Here is a 25,117-nt window from a genome sequence, read left to right as displayed (position 1 = left end):
TGTTTCATATTTTTTTATGAGAAGTAGTCCTGAATGGTTTGTAGCAACTGCAAACTTGGACTCAATTTGTAGGATTTTGGACAAGGAACTATACTTTGAACTGGACTTTGAAGTGAACTTGAAGCTGAAGAATACATTGTACACTTCAAATCTGAACAGTTTACATTTTAAAAGCGTTGCTCACTTCCAAGGACTCTACATAGACATTTTTACATGCTGTTTCTGTGCTCCTAATTGAGGACAATTTACAGTTGTTAAGTACAAAGAAAGCATTTTTATTGTGATTGCAAACAATTGTAATAAGGTGTATGTTCTTATATTCGCATACTCCATGTTGCACATGATTGAATGCAGCTAACTGCACAGAGCTTATCATACACCATTTATCCCACCCTTTTCCCTTGTCCCGCTAACACCCCCTACTCTCCCACCACTTCTCTCCTTCTCAGGGGGCACAGACAACCGCCAAACACGTAGTGGCCTCCCTGATGGGGTCCCCCATTGTATTGCTCTCCCCAGAGTGCACAGAAAAACATAAATCATCAATGCAATTATAGAGCCAATACTTTGAACGCAGAAAGACGCAATAACTCGCAACCACACACTCTTAGAAAATAATCAGCACTTATACGGCTATTTATACAAAGTTTAAAAGCAACCGGTAATAACATAGAAATAACTCACAGCAGTAACATAGACATAAATCACAGAAGAAGCAAAGAATGCAAAAGGAAATACATCACCGTGAGCGTAACTGGATTCCTCATCTCGCCCAGAAGCGGCTGAAGACCCTGGGAACAGCCAGGCCGTGAGCACCACAGCTCACAGGAATGCCGGATGTAAGCGTCCTCCTCCGGCTGAAGTCTCACCTGACCACCACCGGGGCCCCGCATATATGCACACTCCGAAAAGGGGTGGCGATTCTCGAACCTTCTGGAAATGGCACTTGCGCATTGATGAGCAGCCGTTGGTTGCCATCTGGGTCAATCGACAGCCACCCTCAAGGAGCAGAGTGCCTCCCTCCTCTAAAAACGCGCTCATAACAAACCATAACAAAGTTAGCTTTCCCAGCAGAAATGTCCTTGACCGCATACCAGGTTTGGAAAGCATGTTTTCCTCAGCACCGTGAATCTAACACTCAGCAAAATGTGTGCAGCTTTTCACTGCGGCTTGAAGTAAATATCCATCATGGCTCTGAGCGCTCCCATAATGCACTGCGCACCAGCGCCATTTTAGTTCAAGCATAACACCCGTTCACTTCCTTGCCTTAAATGTTTCATCGCTACTGTTTAGAGGATCAAGAGCACGCTAGCACCAGAGGCAACGGGAAGCAATTTTGCATCAGTCAAGCTGATCCCCATCTTCTATATTCCTCAGATCACTGAAATATTGGCATTCCTCTGTGCCACGGAACTGTAGCAAAGACTGAACCTGAAGCAGAGATATGCGGAGTGGCAATGAGTGGAGTGGTGCTACAGGTCATCTTTGGGGGATCCATTGTTTGAAGCTATGGTGGAACAGACCATGCTCTCCAGGCCCCCCCTGCCTGCGGATGCATCCTCCATCACTGTTATAATGAGCAGCGCAGTGGGGGTTTAAGTACAACTAGAGGGTGTGGGTGCTGAGAAGTTATGGTCATGGATGCAGCATGCAGTACTGTGTATGTATTAATGACTGAAAAATTGGAGTGGAGTGTCCCTTTGAGTGAGGACAACGACCTTGTAGGAACTCATAAATCTGGAGGTTTCATCCCTTTTTACCTAGGGGAGCCCCCCTCTTTGAGGCTAGGGTTGTGAGCAGGCTCAGCAAAACATTCACTAGGGGTTTGAAAAAGCAGGATCTCACTGAGGATTTGAAAAGGATTCCCATGGGGAACTCTGTACACCTAAAGCATTAGCTGTATACATGGGAACTGATGTTACATTCAGCTTTGGGACTCAAAATAATATTGAAAGGGAATTGTACGAACGGACCAAAAAAAAAAGTCTGAACGCACAAAGTCCGAAAAATGCTACCACCAAAGGCTCGAACACCAAAAGTTTGAACCTTTGGTGGTAGCTTGAATTGAATGCAAGTTAAAAAAAAAAGACTGTGGGGTTGTCCCCCGCTACTCCCCGCTCACCATACTATACAGTATAGTGAACGGGGGTTGGAGGAGACACCCCCGCAGCACACCCGAGGAAAATAAAATAAAACCCGTTCACTATACCTTACAGTATAGTGAGCGGGTGTTGCGGGAGAAACCCCTGCAGCCTTCCGTAAAAATACAAAAAAGAAAAAGAAAAGAACCCAGCGGTGCCGGTTACCGATCACGGAAGTGAAAGGGAACTGGCGCTGCAGGAACTCAGCATGAAGAAAAGGTAAGTAGGGTTTGTTTATGTTGGGGGTGTGGGCGGGGGTTGGTTGTGGGTGGGGGATTGGTTGTGGGTCGGGGTTTGGTTGTGTAGGGGTTTTGAATGTGTGTTCGCACGGGAAATGTACGAACCTTTTGTGGTTCGTACATTTCACATGCAAACTTTTCCGTTGCAGGAAAATCGGCCACGTTCGGATCACGTAGATCCATTGAAAGTTTGGATTTTTGGCTCAAGGCAATGCTGGTCTCTTCATAGGCAAGAGAGCTGAATAAAAAACATGCCCCCATTTGCGCACAGAGTGAGAATAAAAATGCAATCATTCTTGAATTGAAGAGAAGGAACACTATGCAGAGACGAGTCTCTGACATGAGGACGTCTTTGAGGGGCAGAGCCGCACTGCACAGCAGAGCTGGCTGGCGTGGAGAGAGGCCAGACAAAGAGACGCTGCTGACCCGGCACAGTCGACAAGGCAAAGTAATGCAAGCCTTACCTGGAGGCGCAACCGCGCATCGGACATGGTGGTCCCGGCACCCAATAACCATTCACAAAACCAGGACGCAAGGGAGGAACTAATTCGCTGCTCTCAACAGCCAAAAAACTCTGAAACGAGAGGAACGCATAACCTGCTTCTATACCGACTGGAAGACCAGAAAGCTGTGGAGAACGTCACCGCTACCGAGCAGACATCACCTCACTGGAGCAGACCCTGCAACATAGAAGGTACCCTAGTTGCTCAGAGTGGAGGGGACGGAGAGAAGAGATGCCGAAAGGGAAAGAAGGAAGGTTTACCCTAAGCCCCTTCCCGGTGCATAAAGATAGAGAGAGAACCACAGGCTAGTAAGGGTTACAGTATCCCAATAAATCAGAGTGGTGTTAACCTACAGACATACCATAGAAAACCTCATGAACTGAGAGAGCAATATGGCAAGAGGAGTTGCATATATCCCAAAAGGATACGTGCGTGTCTGAGCTGGAGCAACCCAAGAGAGATTAAGAAACCTGATGGGTGTAAACCGCCCGACAGCTCACAGAAACCCCCTCAAAAGCAGAGCGAACCAAATAGAACAAGGGGATATCCATACCTCAGAGAGAAAAGCGAGACATTGAGACAGGAACTCGGGGTTACGGAAACACAAGAAACCCGAATAATATAATCAGAAAGGTTTCCCACAGACACTCGCAAGAACCAAAACGGGCATATGGAAAGAGGAGTTACCAATCCTCCAATGAGATATTCGGACCGAGGGACGCAAGAGAACTAGAGTATCACAATTAGACGAGCACTAACGTCTTGATAGTAACTGACGAAAATAGGTTCAGCCCTCTGAGTATACGTAGGCTTGAATAAAATACATGGCTCTGTGTACCCCATGGGATAAACCCAAGGGAAACCCTTCAGGGAATAAAACTCTTCAATGCCTTAGTCCAATCCGGAATCTTAAGAATGTAGGATGTAACTAGTATGATAACAACCGTATCTCCAGGACCGGGTGCATTAGAAGATGATGCAAGCAAAGGTTGCCGTGTGATGCGAAGAACAGATCAATAGTTCTAGGCGGACAGATGGCTATGGCTGCGCAAAAGGTACAGGCAGTAGGAATGCAGAGCAGGAGCGCAGATAAGAAAGCAAGGCGAGCCAGGAATAGGTAAGTAGCAACGGGAGTGGCAACGGGGAAGGTAAGGGAGAAAGAAGAATGCTGGGAGAATTCGTGAGACGCCAGTTTGACAAAGACTAGAGCGCTCCTAAGGAAACATCACGCAATATATCAGGTGCCATCTTGAGGCAGAGGAAAGATATCGATTGTGGATTCCTTTCCATTTCTGCCATAAAGACCTAGGCAAAGTTTGGTTCCTAACACAAAGGGGCCCAATAACACAAGTGAAGAACAGATTCGAGGCTAGCACTGAGGCACCCAATAAGTGAACCAAGTGAGTAGACACCAATGCAAGTGGTGGAGGGTGATCATGGAACTATCCCTCCACCTAAGTCACCTTGGACGGTTAGTCTTTCCAGGAACTTCAGGCTTTATTTTGTAAACTGGAGAAACTTTTAACTTTGACAGACTATAATTATAATTATTCTTTTCTAACGCCCCTTAATACCAGCGAGTGGTTTCTAAGCACGGGACCGGGATTCAAACCTGGTTTGCGCTGTGTTGTCTTTCTTCCAAGACAAACGCGTTGCCCCTGAGCTATCCTTCCCAGTCAGGCCAGGACTCTCGTTTTGTTAAGGGGGTCCTCAAGAGTATTGTGGTTTGCGATGTTGTCCTTGCTCTCCTCCAGATGCACGTACTGCTATGGGTGTCTATCATAGATGAGGAATCTGTGGGTGGAAGGAATCTATTAGAAGAACAAATGACTTACCTCTCAGTAATGTTCTTTCTGATAGATGGATTCCTCAAGTCCCTCCCAACCCGCCCCTCTTGGCAGATAGCCAGTACGCCATTGGTTCTGCTGTCCCTCACTGTCAAAATTATACTGTCAGTCTGGCTTCAGAGCTGCCAGAAGCACGGAAACTGATCTCCTGAAAATCTGTGAAGACCTGCTCTCAAATCTTGATTCCAACACCCCATGTGTCCTCATCTTACTTGATCTCTCTTCTGCCTTTGAAACGGTCAACCATGCCATCCTGCTCAACCGTCTCTGTGAGAACCTGGGTATTACTGGTCAGGCCCTGGCGTGGCTGACTTTTCCTGTCTGATCCACCCTCACAGGTCCAACTTGGGTCCTTCCTCTTCTCTATCTCTACCTGTGGTGTTCCCCAGGGGTCTAACGTCTCTCTCTGGCTGTTCAACCAATACCTGGCACTGCTTACCCACCGCATTGCAGCTCTCTGCCCCAACTTTCAGTGCTATGCGGATGACACTCAGCTGATTTTCAGGCTACCTTCGGCCACCTCGTCTCATCTCTGACTGTCTGTCTGCTATGCAGGAGTTGTGTGCCACCAGTGATCTCTGCCTGAATGCCAGTAAGACTGGGATTCTCCTCATCGGCACACCTGCTCCCTCCTTTCCTGTCACTCTCTGGCCGGCCTCTTTTGGCCCTCTTCCTGCTCCCACCTGCAAGGCTGAAAACCTTGGGGTCATCTTCGATGCGACACTGTCCTTCTCTTCTCACATCTGACGTCTCTAAGAAGTCACAATACCAGCTGCACCTCCTCAGAGGCATTCTTCCCTTCCTCTCCTTCCGCCAAGAAGCTCACTGTCTCCAGAGCTCTAGTTCTCTCTAGGCTGGACTATTGCAACAGCCTATTTCTAAATCTGCCTGCTTCTACTCTTCGCCCTCTGCAACTCATCCTGAACAGGACTGTGAGACTTGTCCTTGGCCTCAAGCCCAGGGATCGTATCTCTCCAGGACTGAAATCTCTGCACTGGCTCCCAGTGGCTGTGAGGATTAAGTTCAAAACCGTCTGCATTGTCCACAAGGCCTTCTAGGGCCTGGGGCCTTAATACCTTCAACTCTCTCTTCCTAAATAACTGCCTTCTCGAGCTCTTCGCTCATCCGCCTCCAACTCCGTCGGGGTCAGTCACTTCTTCAAGCTACAAGTTGGTGGTAGATGTCTTTCTTCGTCTGGGGCCTCCCTTTGGAACAGCCTCCCTGAAACTTGAGGAGAACCATCTCCGGTTCCGGAAGCACCTCACAACCTTCCTCTTTCCTTCTGCTTTCTCTCCTCCTCTCCCTTTCTGAAGTCCTGGCTGAAACTGTACTGGTTACCTGGCCACCCTCTGATCTCGGGCCCAGGTCCTCTCCCTGCCAGTTACACACCTGCACTGCCTCCCTGGCAACCTCTGCACTTGGACTGTTTTCTGTATCCCTACATTCCCCCTACAGCACTTGACACCTGATGTCTACACTTACCCTTGCACTGCCACTAGCTGGCCCTACTTCTCTTATTGTTTTTATTCTATTACCCCATGTATTGCACTGTCCCCCCCCCACACTCCGCACTTTCCCTCTTTACCTGCACTTGCGCAATCTGAATGACACTTGGCCTAGTAGGATCTCTGTCTCCGTCTTCCCTCTTTTCCCCCACCGTTTCTGCATCGCACCTTGAAACACTTGTGTATAGGCGTGTTATAAATGCCATATATCAGTGAGTATCCAGTCAAGGATCCAACCTTTTGAGTGATTAGGGGCCATGACAGCCTGTGAGAAGCTCATGTCACTGAGCACCGCAGTGAGTGCAGTGGCTTTTGGTGTCAGTGACATGAATGTAACCGAGATTGAGATCACCTAGTCAAATACATTTGGTGAGAGGGTTCATGAGTGGGGTGATCAAGAGCGTGATATCTAGGTCAGGAAGGATAGGTCCATTGGTTTGCCTGTAAATCAGGAGCCAGTTCCCAGTGGTCTGTGGGTCAGTTGTCGGTTTTAGTAATAGCATTTCATATCCTGGAGTAGAAGGTAGTGGGCAGATCCTAACATTTAAGGAAGATATAGCGATGAGAGCTACTCCACCTCCTATTCCAACTGATCGGTCTGACCTATAAATGGTAAAAGTCTGGCGGGATGTTCTTTTAAATATATCAGAAAACATGAAACTGAACTACTATTTGTTGTCATTTAGAGCCTAACATGTGACCCAGCTCTACCTATTTGATGCTCCTTGATCCTGTAAGTAGTCAGAACCTCCTCCGTCAGTCCTCTTTCTTAGCTGCTCAAGCAGCAGATCAGTATCTTTCATAAAAGTACTATTGAGATTGTTCAAGATTTGTGATCGTTATACTTGTTAGAAAATGTGCTTTGTTGCAAGAATGTCAGATTAACATGACTTGATTATTAGGCTTTGTCGCTGCTAAGGGATAGCGACGCATCAAGAGCAGTAGCCACCCCACCCGCACATGGACTAGGTTTTGTGGTAGAGCCAGCTCAGGGCGAGGTCCTGGAGCGCATTGCAGTGTCGCGGTTTATCGCTGCATAAAATGTGGTGCTCAGCAGACCATCGAACTGGGCCGGGCTTAGCTGAGTGGGCACCTTGCAACAGTGTCGGCACAGACCTCCTGCGGCTGCATCCTGCAACAGAGAGTAGGCACTAGAGGGGGTGCTCAACATGATTCGCTGCAGCACTAACTTCCCTCTTGATGCGCTCCCTGTGGGTTCCTTGTCCGCTTTAATTTTTCTTAGTGAGCGTCACAGAGCGAGAGCAGAGCGACATGGTAAACAAGCACCATAGAAGCGGTGTACAAGAGTGCAAGACAAAATGTTAAGGACCCCTTCAGGAGCTCACAACAGCACACTGGCACTTATCAGAGCATCAGGGGACCAACAATTGGACCTTCAATATCGGCAGATCAATGTCATTGTCCATGATATCATCACGAACATCCATTGCATGTTTATTCAGTGACCAGGTGTTCAAGAGGGAGGCTTTAATGGTTCCTCCCTCAGTAGCACATGCTGCAATGGAGCGACCCATTGGACAAGAGCCCTGGTTGGTATCAAGTGAAAGGGAGGCGCTACTAGACATATAGTTAAAAATTATGTCAGTCATGACATCAGAACCTGTGGCTATATGGACATCATTAGATGCACTAGCCAGGTCCATAATGAGCCAGAAGGGGAGGAGCCCCATGCTGAAAGCGATGTATCTCTGGCAGCTATCTCCAAGAGGGTCTTGGGATCCTCAATCGGCAAAAGAATTAAGAGCTGTGGCGATCATGCTGGTCCCGATTTGGCTAAGATTAGGTGGTAGCGAGACACATATGAGGCACCCTACGGAGTACGGGAAATTGCCAAAAAGGAAAAATGACTTGAAAGGAGGTTGTTTGCCAGTCTGCAAGAGGAAGGCCCCCTCTGTGAGTACCCTGTCAGCTCCCTCGCCCCACCCAGGCAAAGTGTCCCACTCGGAGGCAATGTTTATTACAGGAGCCTTTGGTAAGCTTAAGAGAGACAGCCTAGAAAAATAGGAGATTATCTCCCGCAGAGATCCTCCAGCCCAGAGATAGTGGAAACAGACACTGCCTAAGACTGTTCATCACACATGAGCGGGGAGACACCAGAAGGGCTCCCAGAGGCTACTGAGGCAGAAGCCAGGCCTACTCCACAAGAGCAGGAGTATGAAGAGCCTAGGCCAGGCATTTCCTGAGAGGTCACGGGGGCGGACGTGCCAGTGTGCATGCTTGATCCAGAGGAATTGATCCACCCAAAATACTCTGAGTGGGTTCCGTCGCCCAGTTTAGCAGAGCTCCTGAGATTGAGGTTCAGGAAATCTATGGACAAGTAAGTCTGGGAATGCCTAAAGGCAGAATGCCCAAGGCCAGATATTGATGGGAAAGTAGCCACTACACCCGATCTTGGCACCAAGATGATCACCTTCTTCGGAAGTCTACAAAAGACTAGAGGAGAAGCATAGATCGGGTATGGAAAGCATGGTAGTATAAGCTACTGGACGTCGCAGGTTCTTTAGCAAAGACCCTCGATTTCTCAGAGAAAGCCTCAGGCACTGCCGTTTATTGATATTTATTTGTTTTGCACCGTAGCCCGCAGGAATCGGGGTGCACACAAACACACTAGACGCAACATAAAACTTAGGACACAGGATAAGAAAATGGCAAACAGCAGCAGAATTGCGTCAGTTATTCAAATAAGTGGGTTTTTAGTAAGAGTTCAATGCATTAGCTGCCTGTACTTGGAAAAACCGGCCATTTCCATCCACGTGCCAGACTCTGGGAACAGGAGAGAAGGTTAGTGTTTCTACAGCGCAGTGCTGTCCTTGGCTCATATTAACTAAGCTTACGTTGAAATAACGGGGAGCCATACCATAAAGGCATTTATGTGCCAGAGTAATCAACTTGAACTGCACTCTAGCAGCCTCATGCAGCCAGTGCAGTTCTTTTCTAGATTCAGCGATGCTGGCTCTATGTAAGATGTTTTTCACAATACGAACTGCCTCATTCTGCACAATTTGAAGTTTGTGAATGCTACCCTTACTAGCACCAGCCAGAAGGGCATTACAGTAGTCCATCCTCGGGCCAAGGTTTCACCTTTTTGTGAGGCAAAAGGCTCAACCTGTCTAAGACTCCCAGATGATATTGTGAATTTTTAACAAGGTTATAAGTATGTGCCTCACTACCTTGGAGAGGGATTGTAAATAGATTCCAAGTGTCTTTATTCAGTCCTCAATAACGAAATTGAAAGATCTTGGAACACATTTTGCTCTAGCCTGAGCTGATCCAAATAGAAGTTCTGTTTTAGAACTATTGAAGTATATCGGTACGAGGACATCCAGTGTTTGATAGATTAACCTTTATATATATGTTCGTCTGAATCTATGGCGTAATTACCATTCAGTTCCAGCAACAACTGGGTGGTGTCAGCATAATTCGTAAACTGCACTCCCACTTGTGTAAGGAGTTCACAGAGCGGTTTAATCTAGACATTAAATTACGCAGGCGAAAAGCGTGCATGCTAGGCGACTCCACAATATAGCAGAGCTGGGTCCGAAGCAGCATCACCCCAATGTGCCATAGATCTCCTGTTATTTAATAAGTTTGAATCCATTGCACATTGTTTTCGGAGCATTCTCCCGTTGATCGGGTTGTCGGGAGGCTTTCGTGATCTACAAGATTGAACACTGCCGAAAGGTCCAGCAACACCAATAGCCCAGTCTTGCCCCAATCCATAATGTCCAACATGTGGGTCTGCAGATCTAACAAGGCACTCTCGGTGCCATGATTCTGGCAAACGCCAGATTGTCTCAGATGAAGAATAAAAGAGCGATCCAGATGTTCCTGGAACTGCACCATAGCTATTTTGTCAATGATTTTTAATAGGAATTGGACATTCGTAATTGGTCTTAGGTTTGCAGCCTACCTAGGATTTAAACCTGCTTTTATTTTTAAAGAGGTGGGCAACCATGATCTCCTTTATGGAATCTGGAACAGTGTTATGTGCAAAGGTGGCATTCACAAACCGTGTTAGAAAAGGGGAAAAAAAATGTATTCCCTAGGATGAGCTCTATGGAATTTCATCACCAAAGCAGGCGGTATGGCGCATCTTTCCAAGTGTCTTTTCCATATCAGCAACTGTGATGGCTTTAAAAGAAAATTTAGGATGGATAGGGGTTCCCTTGGCTGCCAGCGATCTTTGCTATTCATCATTGAACAGATAATTTGTGATTTTATTACGATCTGCACTACTTTTGTCTGCAAATGCTTCCTGGTTTCTAGTGCAGTCTTCCTTAGTAGGAATGAAGGGTTGTGGTTGAACCTTGGGTTTTTCCAGTTTTTTTAGAACTTCAAAGTGCTTTTTGGTATTGTTTTCGGCACTAGCAATTTTCTCGTCAAACGTTTCCTTTGCTTTGTAAATTGCCAGCCTGTTTTCCAGGATTTTCCATGCTGCTTTATTTATATTTGTTTTAGCTTTGATCCAAATTGGTTCAGCTTGCCTTTTCTCCTTCTAAAGCGAGTGTAAACCAGCTTTTATGGCGTAACCCGTCCCTTACAATTTTAGACTTCATAGGTTCTACATGGTTCCGCATTTGGATAACACATACTATATGAAGCAGCAAGGGCATACAGAGTGTCAGTCCATGGTGAAATCCATAAGCGTGTTAATACAATCCATGAAATCATCAGCGTCAACTTTTTAAAGTTCCTAATAGAGAATTTTTTAGGTTTGTTGGTTTCGCGAGACGGCTTCTCAGGAAGCTGAATCTGAACCTTACCAAATAAGTAATCGGCAGATCAATGTCATTGTCCATGATATCATCACGAACATCCATTGCATGTTTATTCAGTGACCAGGTGTTCAAGAGGGAGGCTTTAATGGTTCCTCCCTCAGTAGCACATGCTGCAATGGAGCGACCCATTGGACAAGAGCCCTGGTTGGTATCAAGTGAAAGGGAGGCGCTACTAGACATATAGTTAAAAATTATGTCAGTCATGACATCAGAACCTGTGGCTATATGGACATCATTAGATGCACTAGCCAGGTCCATAATTTGGCTATCACGACAGGTAAGAGATGAGCACAGAGAGCCTGTTAGGGAACAACTATCTAACGTATAGCATCCAGATAAAGAATGCAATGAGGTTAGTACAGAGAGCCCAGGAGAGGCATCAACAAGATCCTCAGAAGAGACATTGATGGGATCTGCAGTGCTGTCACTATATGGCATTAATGATACAATGAGCAAGGGGCCACATTTGGCAGAATCAGTCTGACTAATCGCAGAACCATCTGGCTGGGTAGCAAGTTACAGATAGCGTTTCCGCAGTGCTAGGCGGAGGATATCAGTATTTGAGATTAATAGATTGACTGACAATAGCCTCACAAGCAGCTTTTTGTGCAGCTAATAACAGACAGAACTAAGTTTGATGGCCCATGGTCAAAGATGACCATGCATCAGCATTCCAGTAGACCTGCAAGTATTGGTGGCGTGGGTTCAACGGGCTGTCTGTTTTCTGGGGGAATGCAGACTGCAATTTTGGCAGAAAAGCGAAAAGGAGTGCTGATCAAGATTGACGTCAAGCTGGAGGGAGCTGTCCTCCTCGGAGGCAGGGTCAGCCGTGCAAGCAATGCTCTTTGGTGACTACTTCGCTAAAGAGATGGCCAAGTTTATCACCATTTTCACGTCCCTAGAATAGGCACAGTCGTCGATGAAGAGGATATTTTTCAATACATTTATTGCAAGGGCTGGAAGAGGCAGGGGCCGCTCCTCCGGCAGTTTCTCATTGGATCACAGGTCCCCTTAGAACCGCACGTCATACAAATACTGGCAGGACCATTGGTCAGACAACTTCTTTCCCACGAGAGGCAGAGCCAGAGACAGAGGTAGCAGGCGTCCTGCGAGACAATCACATCATTGGTGGCAGAATTGATATGAGTGCAAGCATAGGACGCATTGTCAGGTGATGTTTGGATCCGGCAAACAGTAAGGGGGTCCCAGCTCGACTTTTTCCAAGGCCCGCATCAAGGGCGTCAGCCCACTCCAATAGCAATGTCTGCTCTGGATGACAGTATTCTTTGCAAGGAGGTGGCCAATTTAGCGCAGAAAGGGGTGATTTGCCTAGCTTGCCCCATCCTCAGTCTTTATCGGCAAACTCTTTCTTGTGAAGAGGAAGTCGAAGGTCAGACCAATTATCAATCTGAGGAGCCTCAGTGGCGTCATTCTGTACCGGCAATTCAAGATGGAGGGCATACACATGCTATGGGACATCCTACTCTCAGGAGACTGTATGGTGTGCCTGGACCTCAAGGACACAGACGACCCCACTGGCGCTTCTTGCACTTCCACTGGGCAGGGGCTACCTGGGACTTATCTCATCAACACCATAGTGCTTTACAAAGCTGCTGAGGCCAGTAGTTTCCGCTCTGTGACCAAGGCGTCAGGCTCATAGTCTCCTTAAACATGATTGTCACAGGACGCATAGACAATGGATCTCTTGCACAGTCTCTGCTTGCTGTTGAACTGTTATAAGTCGGAGCGCAAGCCATCTTGCAGGATGTAGTTTCTGAGTTTCGTAGTAGGCATAGTGCAGGTATGTCTCAGGCTGCCCCTGGAAAAAATTCGGTCCACCAAAAAAAGAGATTGGATTGTTGTTAAGGAACGGCAAAGTATCACTCAGGAAGTTGGCGCGGTTGATAGGACTGCTCTCTCCTCCATTTAAGCCATATTTCAGACCATTCCACTATTGGGAGTTACAGACCCTCTAAGGAAGGGCCTCTCGTCTGAGCACAAAGTACACCTCTCGCTAGATACAAGGGTAGAACTGAACTCTACTGGTGGCTGGACCACATGCACGCGTGGAACGGCAAAGCTATATTCGGTTCAGCGCCAGATATAATTGTAGAATCGGATGCCAGCTGGGAGGGCTGGGGAGCGAGATGCGTTCTGGTGTCCACCGGAGGGAAATGGTCTGCACGTGAGCTGGAGCTGCATATAAACTTCTTGGAGCTCCTAGCCGGTTACCTTTGCGATTGGATTCTTTGCCAAAAACAAGGCGAGTTGCTGTATTCTGGTAAATATGCACAACGTGTCACCGGTGAGGTACATCATTCACCTCGACTGCATATGATCCACGCCTATGCTGGAATTAGCCAAAGATTTCAGGCCCTTCTGTTCGGAGCACTGAATTTCGGTGACAGCGGAATATCTTGTGGGGCTGGTCAACATAGAGGCGGATTGGAACTCCAGAAACTTGATGGATCACAGCGATATAAGGCTGGACATATCAATCTTTGTGCCTCTATAGGAGAAGTGAGGTCCCTCGGGGAAGGACCTTTTCGCCTCATGTTTGAACACTCAACTACCAACGTTTTTCAGGTGGAGGTCAGACTAGACGGCTCTTGAAATGGATGCATTTCTAAAAAGGGGAAGTGAAATATGTGTTTCCTCCCTTCATCCTGATTGCGAGGACCCTGGTGAAGGTCCGTCAGGAGGAGGCAGATCTGGTCCTCGTTACCTTACTCCGAACTTTCCTTGGATTTTCCAATCTGTCTACCCCACAATCTTTATCTCCTTGTTACTACTCAGGGAGGAGGGGGGCTTCCTCAACCGCTGATTGCGGACAGATCACTGACCATCACAGCGTGGAGAATTTTAGGGCAAGGTGGAGCGTCCCGGGCATTTCAGGAAAGGCAATTAGCCTTATCAAAGAGAGTTGGGCCCCCTCCACTTGAAAATGCTAAGCTAGCTTCTGGGCGACTTGGTCACGCTGGTGTGTGAAACGGGATAGACATCCAATTTCAGCACCTTTAGCAGCAGTCCTGAACTACATAGTGGAGCTGTCGGAACAGGGACTGGCCTTTAGGACGATTAACTTAGATTGCTCAGCTATATCAGCATGGCATGATTTGGTAGATGGCATACCGATCGGAGAACACGCCCTTGTCTGTCGCTTGATGAAAGAGGTGCAACTCTCTACCACACCTGGCGTGTTACTGTGTTTTGGGCCGTTAACATAGTCCTCAATTTGTTTCAGTCCTAGCTGCAGTACTCAGTCCTGTCGTTGAAGACGCTTTCTTAGAAAATTACTACAATGTTGTGCTTGGTGCCCTGCAGGATGGTCTCAAATTTCAGCGTGCTAGTTCTAGCTTGTAGAGTACACGCTTCATATGCCGTAGTTTTCACATTCCTAGGCGCACCATGTGCAAATCTAGCGTTAGCTCTTACCCGCCTTCTGCAAGCGCCCACAATTGTGTGGTGAAGTGTCTCAAAGCGTACGAGGTGGCCACGGCCGGATTCAGAGCAGACATCAGAGGACAGTTGCTGATTGCAATCAAAAGCCCTAAAAGGTGGTCTCTTTGCCCAATCTTGCACGCTGGGTGTGCTGGGGTGGGAGTGGACATGTTTGGCTTCGGGGCACACTTGGTTAAAGGGGCCATGGCCTTTAAAGCCTTTCAAGTAGCCATTCGTTTAGAAGATATTGTTAAACTGGCCGACTGGTCCGGCGAATTAGTCTTTAGAGACTTCTATCTCAAACCTATTGGGCAGCCGGTAAGTAAGCTTTATAACAGCATAATGCACGCCTGCGGGCTTGACATAGAATGAAGGCTTCCCCAAATAACTTGAAGGAAAGTCTTGATTCTATTAAAGACACAGAGGTGTGCATTATTCCCACCCTTTGGAAAAGCCGGGTTCCTGCCCAGGGATACCTATTTTTTTTTTTTTTTTCAAAGTATTTTATTAGTTTCGTGGTAAGGTGAAACAATACAAACTCGTGAATTAAACAAGTGAAGAAGAAGGAAAGATAGAATGAGATGGGGAGAAAAAGAAAACAAAAGGAAACTTATCTTAAACAACGATAGTCTTCGTGTGATGTGGTAAGTGAAGTTCGTGATGGTGGTTCAGTCCAGAGTGTGGCTTCTCAGGAAGTGGAGGGGAACAGCTGCAGGAGGCATATACTTTGTGATGGTGGGAGCCTGTTACTGTGAACCGCAACAAGTGTTCAAGGGGGCTTATGGTCCGCATTGAAGAGCATGTTCGTCAGAAGGGCCCTCCAGGCGACCAGGGAGCCGCTTGTAGCTTCTCCGCTGGATGTAGTTCCTTCCTGCCAGGCTCTGGTCTCTGCAGCCGTCCACCTCGCCATTTCGTTTAACCAGCGCTCATGTCTGGGGCCCGCTGGTGTCTTCCAAGCCATCGCTATGGTCCTTTTGACAAGTATACATGAAATGTCCATTAGTTTCACGAGGTGTTTGAATTTGCTCGGTCTGGGGTATGTACCCAATAGGCACTCTCCTGGTGACCATTCGTATCGCTCCATGCCGGCGTCTCTGCAGGATTGCTTGGCTTTCGACCAGAGTGTCGTCACTTTGGTGCAGGACCAGAACATGTGGATCATGTCTGCCCTGTCGTTCCCGCACCATGGGCACACCGGTGGGACCTTCGCGTTGAACGAAGCAACTCTGTGGGGGGTCATGTAAGTTCGATATAGGACGTTCAGCTGTATCTGGCCAAATCTGGAATTTCTCGACACTTTCTTGGGGAATATTAGTGCTCTTTCCCATTCTTTATCAGTGAGCGGGGCTGCGAGGTCTGCTTCCCATTTTGCCCTCAGTGTCGGTCCCTTAGGGTTAGGTTTGTCGATGAGCCTGTTGTATAACCTGGAGACAGGTCTCCATCCATCAGAGAGGTCGTACATTTCTTGTAGTAGAGGGTCCGAGATTGGTTCCTCTGGCCAGGTGGGCCACTGATTCTTGGCGGTACGTTTGAGCCTATGGTACCAAAGGAACTGGCCTTTGGGTAGCCCTTCGATTTCTTGGATCGATTCGAAGTCCCTGAACAGTCCATCTTCAAACATATCTCCCCATGTGTATATCGCGGCTTCTTCCCACCTCCTTGCTATGGGGAGGTCTGCCTCCTTCTTGCACACATCTGCCATTATGGGATGGTCCGGAGAGTATGGGTGTTGCACCTTCCTGATGTGGCAAGTCCTGGTCCATATCTGTCTGCCAAGCTCGACAACCATGGGGGTTTCCGGAGAGCGGCAGATGGGAACCCATAGGATTTCCTTGGGAGTTAAGTTGGTGTGGTGTTGCTTCAGTAGCCCCAGTTCGGCTGAAGATTCGTCTGACAGCCATCTCGTGATGTGACTGAGCTGGGCGGCCAAGTAGTAGAACTGAAGATCTGGTAGTTTTATTCCACCTTCTCTGTGTGGGAGGGTCAGAGTGGCCAGTGACAGCTTATGCCTGTGAGGACCCCATATAAAGTCCTTGATAATAGCTTCCAGTTTCCTGAAGAAAGGGGGCCGTATGTAATGGCAAATATTCACAAAGAAGTATAAGAAGCGAGGGAGGATTATCATTTTGACGATCGCCGCTCTTCCCACCATCGCCAGTGGGAGTTTGGACCAGAATTTTATGGACCGTCGGAGGTTGGTGACGGCTGCTTCTGTGTTGTGCTCATGTGTGAGCTGTGGGGTGTGGCCGAGATTAATCCCCAGGTATCTGAACTTCTCGGGTTGCCATTTTATCCCTATGTTCGGAAGGTCCTCCGCTGAGACGTCTCTCAATCCGGCCAGGGGGAATGCTGAGGATTTGCGTCTACTAAATTGGATTCCGGAGTATCTCGCGTAGTTGTCGAGTACCTCCAGTGCCGTCGGTGCATTGAGCTCTGGGTCTGTTAGGTACAGGAGAACATCATCAGCGTACAATGATATTATGTTATGAACGTTGCCCACCTTGATGCCGGCGTCAAAGAGTTGCTGACGAAAGTATAAAGCAATCGGTTCCAGTCCCAGTATGTACAGCATGGGCGAGAGTGGGCATCCTTGTCTCGTGCCCCTCTGTATTTTCCAAGGTTCTGAAATTGTTCCGCCTGTCTTGACCCTGGCCACTGGGGAGTTGTAGAGAACCTGGACCCATCTGATGAAACCATTTCCGAAGCCAAAAGCCCGCAGGGCCTCCACCAGCCACTCCCAGTAGATGGAGTCAAAGGCCTTAATGGCGTCAAGTGACAGTATCGCTAGATCTTCCTCCGAGTCATGAGTTTCGGCCATGATGTGTTGAAGCCTCCTCAAATTGGCTGTGGTGTTGCGACCTGGGACAAATCCGTTCTGATCCTCATGGATTATGGACCCTAGCACTTTAGCAAGTCTGCTGGCCAGTATTGAGGTGAGGATCTTGCTATCATAATTGAGCATGGCCAGGGGTCGGTATGAGTCGCAGTCAGTAGGTGGTTTGTGGGGCTTGAGCATGGGGATGATTATAGTTTCTCTCATGGTGTTGGGGAGGATCCCGTTTGTGTAAGCTTCCTGATAGACTTCGTGTAGGATGGGGGTGAGGATGGGTTCGTATGCTTTATAGAATTCCGGCGTGAGTCCGTCGCTACCTGGGGTCTTGGAGGTGGCGAGCGACTTGATGGCCCATCTTACATCGTCGGGAGTAATGTCCATATCTAGTTCAGTTCTCTGTTCGCTGGATATTTGGGGCATATCGATCTCATCCAGGGTGTCTGTTATTTCGGTGGTGGGGATCCGGGCTTCATGAGCATATAGTTTTGAGTAGAACTCGGCAAATGCTTTGTTGATCCCCATCTGTGTCCTGTGGGATGCACCATCTGCATCTATTATTTCTGTTGGCAAGTGTTTAGGGTGCTCTCTTCTGCATAACCAGGCCAACAGCTTACCTGGTTTGTCTGATTCCCTGTGGGATCGAGCGGTGTATGTAGCGAAGTCAAATTTTTCCAGCCTGTCCCAGGAGAGCTGGCATTTTTCTCGGGCCGCTTTCAGTTCCGTTTCGACTCCTGGGGAGGTGTCAAGAGTGGACTCCAGGCGGGTGATCTCTGATTCTTGGGCCTCAAGTGATGTCTTTAGTTGTCTGCGGATGCCTCCAGCTCTAGACATGATTTCTCCTCTGGTGACCACCTTCATGGCTTCCCACAGTGTGCTCCAAGTGGAGACGGATCCTTTATTGATATCGACGTACTCCTCTAGCCTCTCGGCAAGGTCCTCTCTGAACTGTGGGTCCTCTAGTGTCGCGGAAGGCATTCTCCACATGGGAATCGGGGGTCTGGGTCCTCTCTGCCTCCATTGCATGATTAACGGGGAGTGATCAGAAATAGATCTCCCCAGATACTCTGTGGTTATCGCCAGCGGGGCTTCGTCACGATCAATAAACAAGTAATCTATCCTTGTGTGGACGTTGTGTGGGGCTGAGTAATGGGAATAACTCCTATCGGCTGGGTGCTGTATCCTCCAGATGTCCACTAGGTTGAGTTGGTCTAGTGTTTCTGCCAAGGCACGGGTTGCAGGGTTGCTAGATTGGGGGGGAGGAAGCGATCTGTCCATAGTTGTGTCCATAACACAGTTAAAGTCTCCTCCCCACAGGAAGGTTTGGCCTCGGTGGTGTGCCAGCTTGGAGCTCAGTGTGCTGAGGTACGACGGGATTCCATGTTGCGGGAAATATGTGTTAGCTAAGCAGATCGGGGTCTGCTCTATAGTTCCCCACATTATTACATATCTGCCGTCCCTGTCAGATTCGCATCCATGTAATTGGAAGGGCACATTAGGGTTTATCCATATTAACACACCCCTTGCGTATTTGGAATATGGGGATCCTCTCACAGTTCCTTCCCATCGGTCTGCCAGTTTAGACAGAGCGTCCTCGGTGAGATGTGTCTCCTGTAACATCGCTATCGAGACTTTCTTCCTCCTGAGGTAGGACTGTATGCGGTTCCTCCTGAGGTACGAGCCCATTCCCCTTACGTTCCACGTCATAACATTGAGTTGTGATGCCATTGGTGTGGTGTTCTGAGTTTGGCGTGGGGGGCAGTCGCGGCGGCCCAGTGTGGCATCAGAGCGTGATTGATAAGTTGTAAGTGATAGGCCTCTGGTTCATCAATTTTTGAAGCGTATCTTGTGGCCATCACGGTATTTTCAAGCATCAGTGGAACGAAGACTATGGTACTAACTGAACTGATAACATAACTCAAACTGGTGCGCCCAGCGACTACAACTATGTCGCGGTGCTCAGGCGCTCTCGCGCCGTCTGTGCCCATCCGGGAGTCGGGCGCGAGTTGGGTCGGGCAGAAACTCGCCCGGTTGGTTCTTTCGCTGGGGGCGGGGTTGCTGCGAGGCGGCGAGGCCAAACGAGGGTCGTTTCCATATGATATACTGTTAATTGAGTTACCTGCTTGGGTCCGGCTGTTTATGCTTCATGTGTGGGTGGTGTGGGGGGTCCCTGGGGTCCAGCCCTGCTCCCCCAGGGTTCAGTCTTCCCCACCTGGGTTATCTGCACCGTCGGCAAGGTTATTGTCTTCTAGCCACATGTTGGCCGCTTCTGGATTTTCGAGAAAGATTGCTCGCCCTTTGTGGATAACTTTCAGGCGGGACGGGTACAGCAGTCTATATTTAAGGTTCAGTTGGCGAAGCCTCGCTTTGACCGGAACAAACGAGTTCCTCTCCCTTTGTACTTTCTGGGTGTAGTCCGGGTATATGGAAATCTTAGCTTCGCCCCGTGTGATAGGGCCTGTTTCCCTGGAATATCTTAATATGGTTTCCCTGTCCTGGAAATTTAGTATCTTGGCTATAATTGGCCGTGGGTGTGATCCAGGGGGGGGTCGTTTCTGTAGGGACCTGTGGGCCCTCTCCACCGAAAATCCCTGAGTCAATTTGCCGGCCCCAATTTCCTGTAGCAGCAGGGTTTCAACATAGGACGTGGTATTTAGGCCTTCATTCCCCTCCGGGATACCTAAGATTCTGATGTTCCCTCGTCTGGCCCGGCCCTCGGCCTCCTCCGCCCTTTCTTCTAGGAATGTGACCTTCCTTTTCAGGTCCGAAACTTCAGATTGTAGGGTCGCCGCGGCCGCGGACCCCGCCTCTGTGGTTTTCTCCATGGCCGTCACCCTTTCCGTTAAGTTGCGGGCATCTTGGCGAATGAGTTGTATGTCTATTTTAAACTCGTCTATCTTGGAGTCGATGTGGGTCTTTAATGAGGCAATAGCATCCATTATCTGGGAGTGGTTATCTTTGGGGTCCGTCTCTTGTGAGCGAATGGTTTCGGTGGAGCTGGCCCTGGCTTGGGTGGGAGTCTTCGCCCTGGCTGAGACAAAGGAGTCCATGGTGGCGGCCCTGGTTTTATTTTTGGCGGCCATGTTGGGGACGTAATAGTGGTTGCCCCGAAGTCTTGAGTCTGGAGGGGTGAAGTTCGGGGCCGCTCTCTTGTGTAGCCCGGAGCGGTGTTCTAGGGTGGGTTGTGCCCTGGGAAGTTGTTGTTTCAGTAGTTGGAGGCTGTCCAGGGCGCATGAGGTGGGGCGCTCCTCCGTACTTCCAGGTGCTCTATCCGCTATCCTAGCACCTGCGTCGCTGTCCCTGGGCTTAGGGGTGATAGTGTTGGGGCGCTTAGGGTAGAAGTTGTCCCCTCTTGGTGAGGGAGTCCTGCTGGGCCGCCCGACCACGGGGACAATGCAGGCTGTGGTTGGGGAGGGTAGTTGGGGCCGTACTCACAGTTGCTCCTTGGCTCGGCGCACCGTCACGGCTTTCCGGGTCGTTTCCGATTTCCAGGCCTGGTCAAAGTAACGGGCCACAGTGGCCCAGCGCCCCAGCAGCTCCTCCAGCTCAACCACCGAGCGGTGGCCTCCCTGCAGTTGAATGTAGGCACAGGAGGGGGAAGGCCGGAGTTGTCCCCCCCTGGTGGAGGAGTCCAGTTGGGCGGCCCGGCTGCATGGACGATGCAGGCTGTGGTTGGGGAGTGCAGCCGGGGCTGTGCTCACGATTGCTCCGTGGGTTGGCGCTTCGTCGCGGCCCTCCGGGCCATTCCTGATTCCGGGACACCGGGCGAAGCAACGGGCCACAGCGGCCCAGTGCCCCAGCAGCTCCTCCGGACCGGCCACCCGGCAGCGGCCTCCCTGCAGAAGATTGTAGGCCCAGTAGGGGGAGGCCGATGGTGTCGCCGCGTGCTCCTGACCCCGGAGCACGCGGCGTGTTCGTTTTCGGCTGGGTCTCCGGTAGAGGGGAGAAAGTTGGAGGCAGGTGAGCTCCCCACCGCCGTCTCCAAAATGCAGTTTGTGCCTCGGTGGAGCTCCGGAAATAGGGCAACTCCGGCACGTAGTGTCGACCGGGGCCTTCCGAAGTGGTGGTAGGGGAGTAGGGCGAGGATCGGGTGCCAGCCGCGGTCAGGTGTTGGGATGGGGGCCGCTCCGCTGTGATGCTCCTCCGCGGTGTTCCCCGCCTGGATGTGCTGGCGGGGGTGCTATGCGGAGGCTTCGCTAGACTCCGTGAGCCGCCATCTTGGATCCAGGCGCGGCGGGGGGAGGGAGTGCGTTCGGTGATCAGCGCCGGCGTCTGGGGGGCCGGAGAGTCCGACCCCTCGAGGAGGATTTATGTGGGATCGCCTCACACACCGCTGCGTTCTATTCAGGGGGCTGCTAACCCGCTGAAGCCGGAGATAAATGATTCGGAAACGGCGTCTCGGCCGGAGCTCGGCGAATCAGCCTCTGCTCGCCATCGACTCCAGGCCACGCCCCCGCCCAGGGATACCTATGAGGTGTATATGTTGATTTCTTGGCAGTGTGCGTTACACAGTACTGGCCCTTAGGTTTGGGGTTTTAGCATTGATTGGGCTGTAGATGGTCCATATCGAATGTCGGTGTTTAGGGGATGTTTGGGTGCAAAATCCTGCACGGTTGTTTGCAGAGTGCTTTTCCCACTATTTCAGGGACAGAGTGGCTAGGCCATCTTGAGAAGGCTGGAAGTTGACATTTTTACGAAGTCGTTGGTACAGTTGGAGTTTGCAGTACAGTTCTCGGGTTATGTGCAGTTGTAGCAGCTACAAAAGAGGACTATCAGAGGAGGTCCTGGCTACTTACAGGACCAAGGAGCTGGATCATGTGCTAGGCTCTAAAGGTCTACAAATATTCGTTTTTCTCTTTAACAGCAAGGTGATATTTATAAGAGGAGGAAGAAATATTTGCTACAATGTATCTGATTGAGTTGGCAATTAAAAGAAAGATAGGCATAATACTTGCCTCTCTGTCTTTAATAGAATCAAGACTTTACTTCAGTTATTTTGGGAAATCTTCATTATCCTAGATGAGGAATCCATGGGAGGAACATTGTCGGGAAAAACATTAGAGAGTTGAGTAATTTGTTCTTCATGTCTAAATACCTGCTTATTTCTGCTGCTGTATAATGATGGGAATCAGTTCACACCAAGCAAGCATCAAACATATATTTACCCGTATTACTCTTTCATCGTAGGTATCGGCAGGGGACACTGGATGGGATGTCTTCAGTTTGGACTATCATGTTGACGGACCAATTGCAACTGTAAGGTTATACTGTTTAATAAATATCCCACATTTATCTTAAGTTGTTCAAACATTGCTGCTTGTCTGCAATGTTTATTGTCATAGCAGTTCTAGCAAATATTTAAATTCCATAAAATATGAATTGGTGGTGAATCACTTAATACTCTGTTTTCCAATGGTCGTGCTCTGTGTTATTTAATGTGAAATCATTTGGAAGGAATGATATAATGGTTTACAAGAGATGTGTATTTTTGCTAAATATGTAATGCTCTGTAGGATTTATTATGACTGATAAAGTACTTTTTGTGCCTATAACACATCCTCTTTCCTCCATTCTTGTGGGATGATGTCCTGTGAAAGAGACTGGAGCTTGGAGCATTGTCTTCTGAAAGAGCCTGCACCCCCAGAACATTGTGATAAATCTAGTGGGTGCTGTCACAAATGCGTGGGACTGTCTGCGTTTGTTCCGCCCTCCCATATGCTTATCACTTTAACTGCCAGTCCTTTTAGCTGCATTGTATGGGACAGCATGGGCAAGCGGCTGTACATTTTCTCTTAAGATGTTTTCCAAATTTGTATTCAATAATCCCTTTTCTCCTGCTCCCCTTCCCCTTTTCTTTCGAGATATGATTGTTGCTAGTGAGAGGGCACCCAGCTGCAGCTTAATATAACAAGCATTGGCAAAGCCAATAGTTTTGACGTTTACTGCTGTTCTTTGCATTTGGCATTTATATGCACCAGGATGCAAGGAGAGTGCAAAGTTCCAAAAGAGGAAGCAATGAGGGGTGTCGGTATACAAGAGAATAAGGGGGAGAGAAGAGCAAGGTAGGATGTGATTGAGGGAGGGTGCCATTGATGATGAGAGAGAGGAAATTTGAGCTAGGAAGAGTGAGAGGGTAAGAAATGAAGCAAGTATGTGAGAGGAAGGCTGAGAGGGGGTAGATAGGGTGTAGTGGGTGGGTGGGCTGTAGAGAGCGGTGGGTGGGTGGGGATAGGGTGGTTGGGGTTAGAGAGGGAGTAGTATGGGTGGGGGTAGAGGGAGTGGAAGTAGGGTGGGTGGTTTTTGGTAGAGAGTTGGGGGTAGGGTGAGTGGCTTTGGTTAGAGAGAGTGGGGCTAGGGTGGGTGGTATGGGGTAGAGATAGTGGATGTTGGGTGGGAGGGGGGTAGAGAGTGGGTTTATTAGGGGTAGAGAGAGTAGAGGTAGGATGGTGGGTTGGGGTAGAGAATGGGGTGTTGAGTGGGTGGGGGTGGTGAGTGGGGGGTGGGTGGGTAAGGTAGAGTGAGTGGGAGTAGGGTGGGTGGGCCGGGTAGAGAGGGGTGTACAGTCTGTGGAGGTAGAGAGATAGTGGGGATGGGGTGTAGAGACTGGAGTGGGTGGGTGTAGGTAGACTGGGGTAGGGTGGGTGTACAGAGAGTGGGGTAGAGAGAGTGGGGGTAAGGTAGCTGGGTGGGGGTAGAGAGATTAGAGGTTGCTAAGCCTGATGGGGCTTGGTCCGGGCCTGGTTCAGAGCTTGGGCTCTGACCTGACCCTCCTCTTGGGTCAGTGCCTGCCCAAAACAGGCACCGGCCACAAGCCTACCAGACTGCCCCCACACAGGTAAAAAAAACTGGTCTCATTGATGGGCTAGGACAGGACATGAGTGCTTCTCAGTGGCTTATTCCAACAAAAAGAGAGATAGAGGGGTATATGGCACCAGCCTACCCTAAGCGTAAAGGGATTAACCCTTAATAAATTGCAACAACTGAGCTGGTGCTCATCACTGCATTCTCTGGGTGGGTTCTATTCTCATACCCTATTCAATTCAGGGCGAGAGAAAAAAACCAACATCTACTTAGACATACATTTGTAAAAAAAATAAACATATTTTATTGTTCATTTACACGCAAATATTAAAAAACACACACCTTCGGTGCAGAATTAAAGTGCTTTTGTAGTCTCCTGCATTAGGAGTCTAAATATCACATTAACAGCAATATATGCACAAAACTAGGACCCTTTCCATCGGCGATTCAGTTAATTTGAATTTTTGATTTTAAACCGTTTGAGTGTATTGTGCTGTGTTATTTAACACGTCTGATCCTTCCTTGTTTCGCACATCTCACTCAAACACATTCCATTCCCTCTTTCCTTCAGTCACTGTCATCATCTCATTCTACACACACACACACACAACTAGTGCCCAACATGTTTCTTTTCGTTTTTATCTATATGTGATTAATACACGGAAATTCTTCAGGGGCTTTTTTAGTGAAGGTTTAGTAAAAAGTGCATACCAATTCTGTCAACGTCATAACCTAAAAACAAACAATGATTACTACAATCAAAGTCATGTCCACAATCAGCGTTGAGATTCTAGTGGCATCTTCTTCTTAAGGGTTTGTAGTGCCTTACCATCCACCTATCAGAGAACAGTGACAAAGAATAGGCATATTATTGACATATCCATGTACTGTACTCATTCGAACAACTATAATCAAATAATAGAAGTTCAATCTTCACTCTAGAGAAATAATAACCACCGTAAAGAGTCTTAGAGGTACTTGTTTTAGTGAAAACAGTTGGAACCAAGACAA

The 25,117-nt window shown here is 48.6% G+C and overlaps 1 protein-coding gene across 2 annotated transcripts in view; it reads left to right on the top strand.

Moving 5' to 3' along the window:
* The window catches only part of TUBGCP3 (tubulin gamma complex component 3), a 1,162,672-nt gene that overhangs the window by 805,183 nt on the left and 332,372 nt on the right, over positions 1–25,117 (top strand). For both annotated transcript variants that reach the window (XM_069636982.1, XM_069636981.1), the window contains exon 16: positions 22,493–22,561. In XM_069636982.1, the coding sequence (XP_069493083.1) occupies positions 22,493–22,561 (69 nt within the window). The remainder of the gene's footprint in view (positions 1–22,492; positions 22,562–25,117) is intronic.

This window comes from Ambystoma mexicanum, chromosome 7p (genome assembly GCF_040938575.1).
Source record: "Ambystoma mexicanum isolate Mex_15411 chromosome 7p, UKY_AmexF1_1, whole genome shotgun sequence".
Taxonomy (NCBI): domain Eukaryota; kingdom Metazoa; phylum Chordata; class Amphibia; order Caudata; family Ambystomatidae; genus Ambystoma; species Ambystoma mexicanum.
The sequence above is the reverse complement of the archived record's forward strand: the minus strand, read 5'-3'. Positions and strand labels throughout refer to the sequence as shown.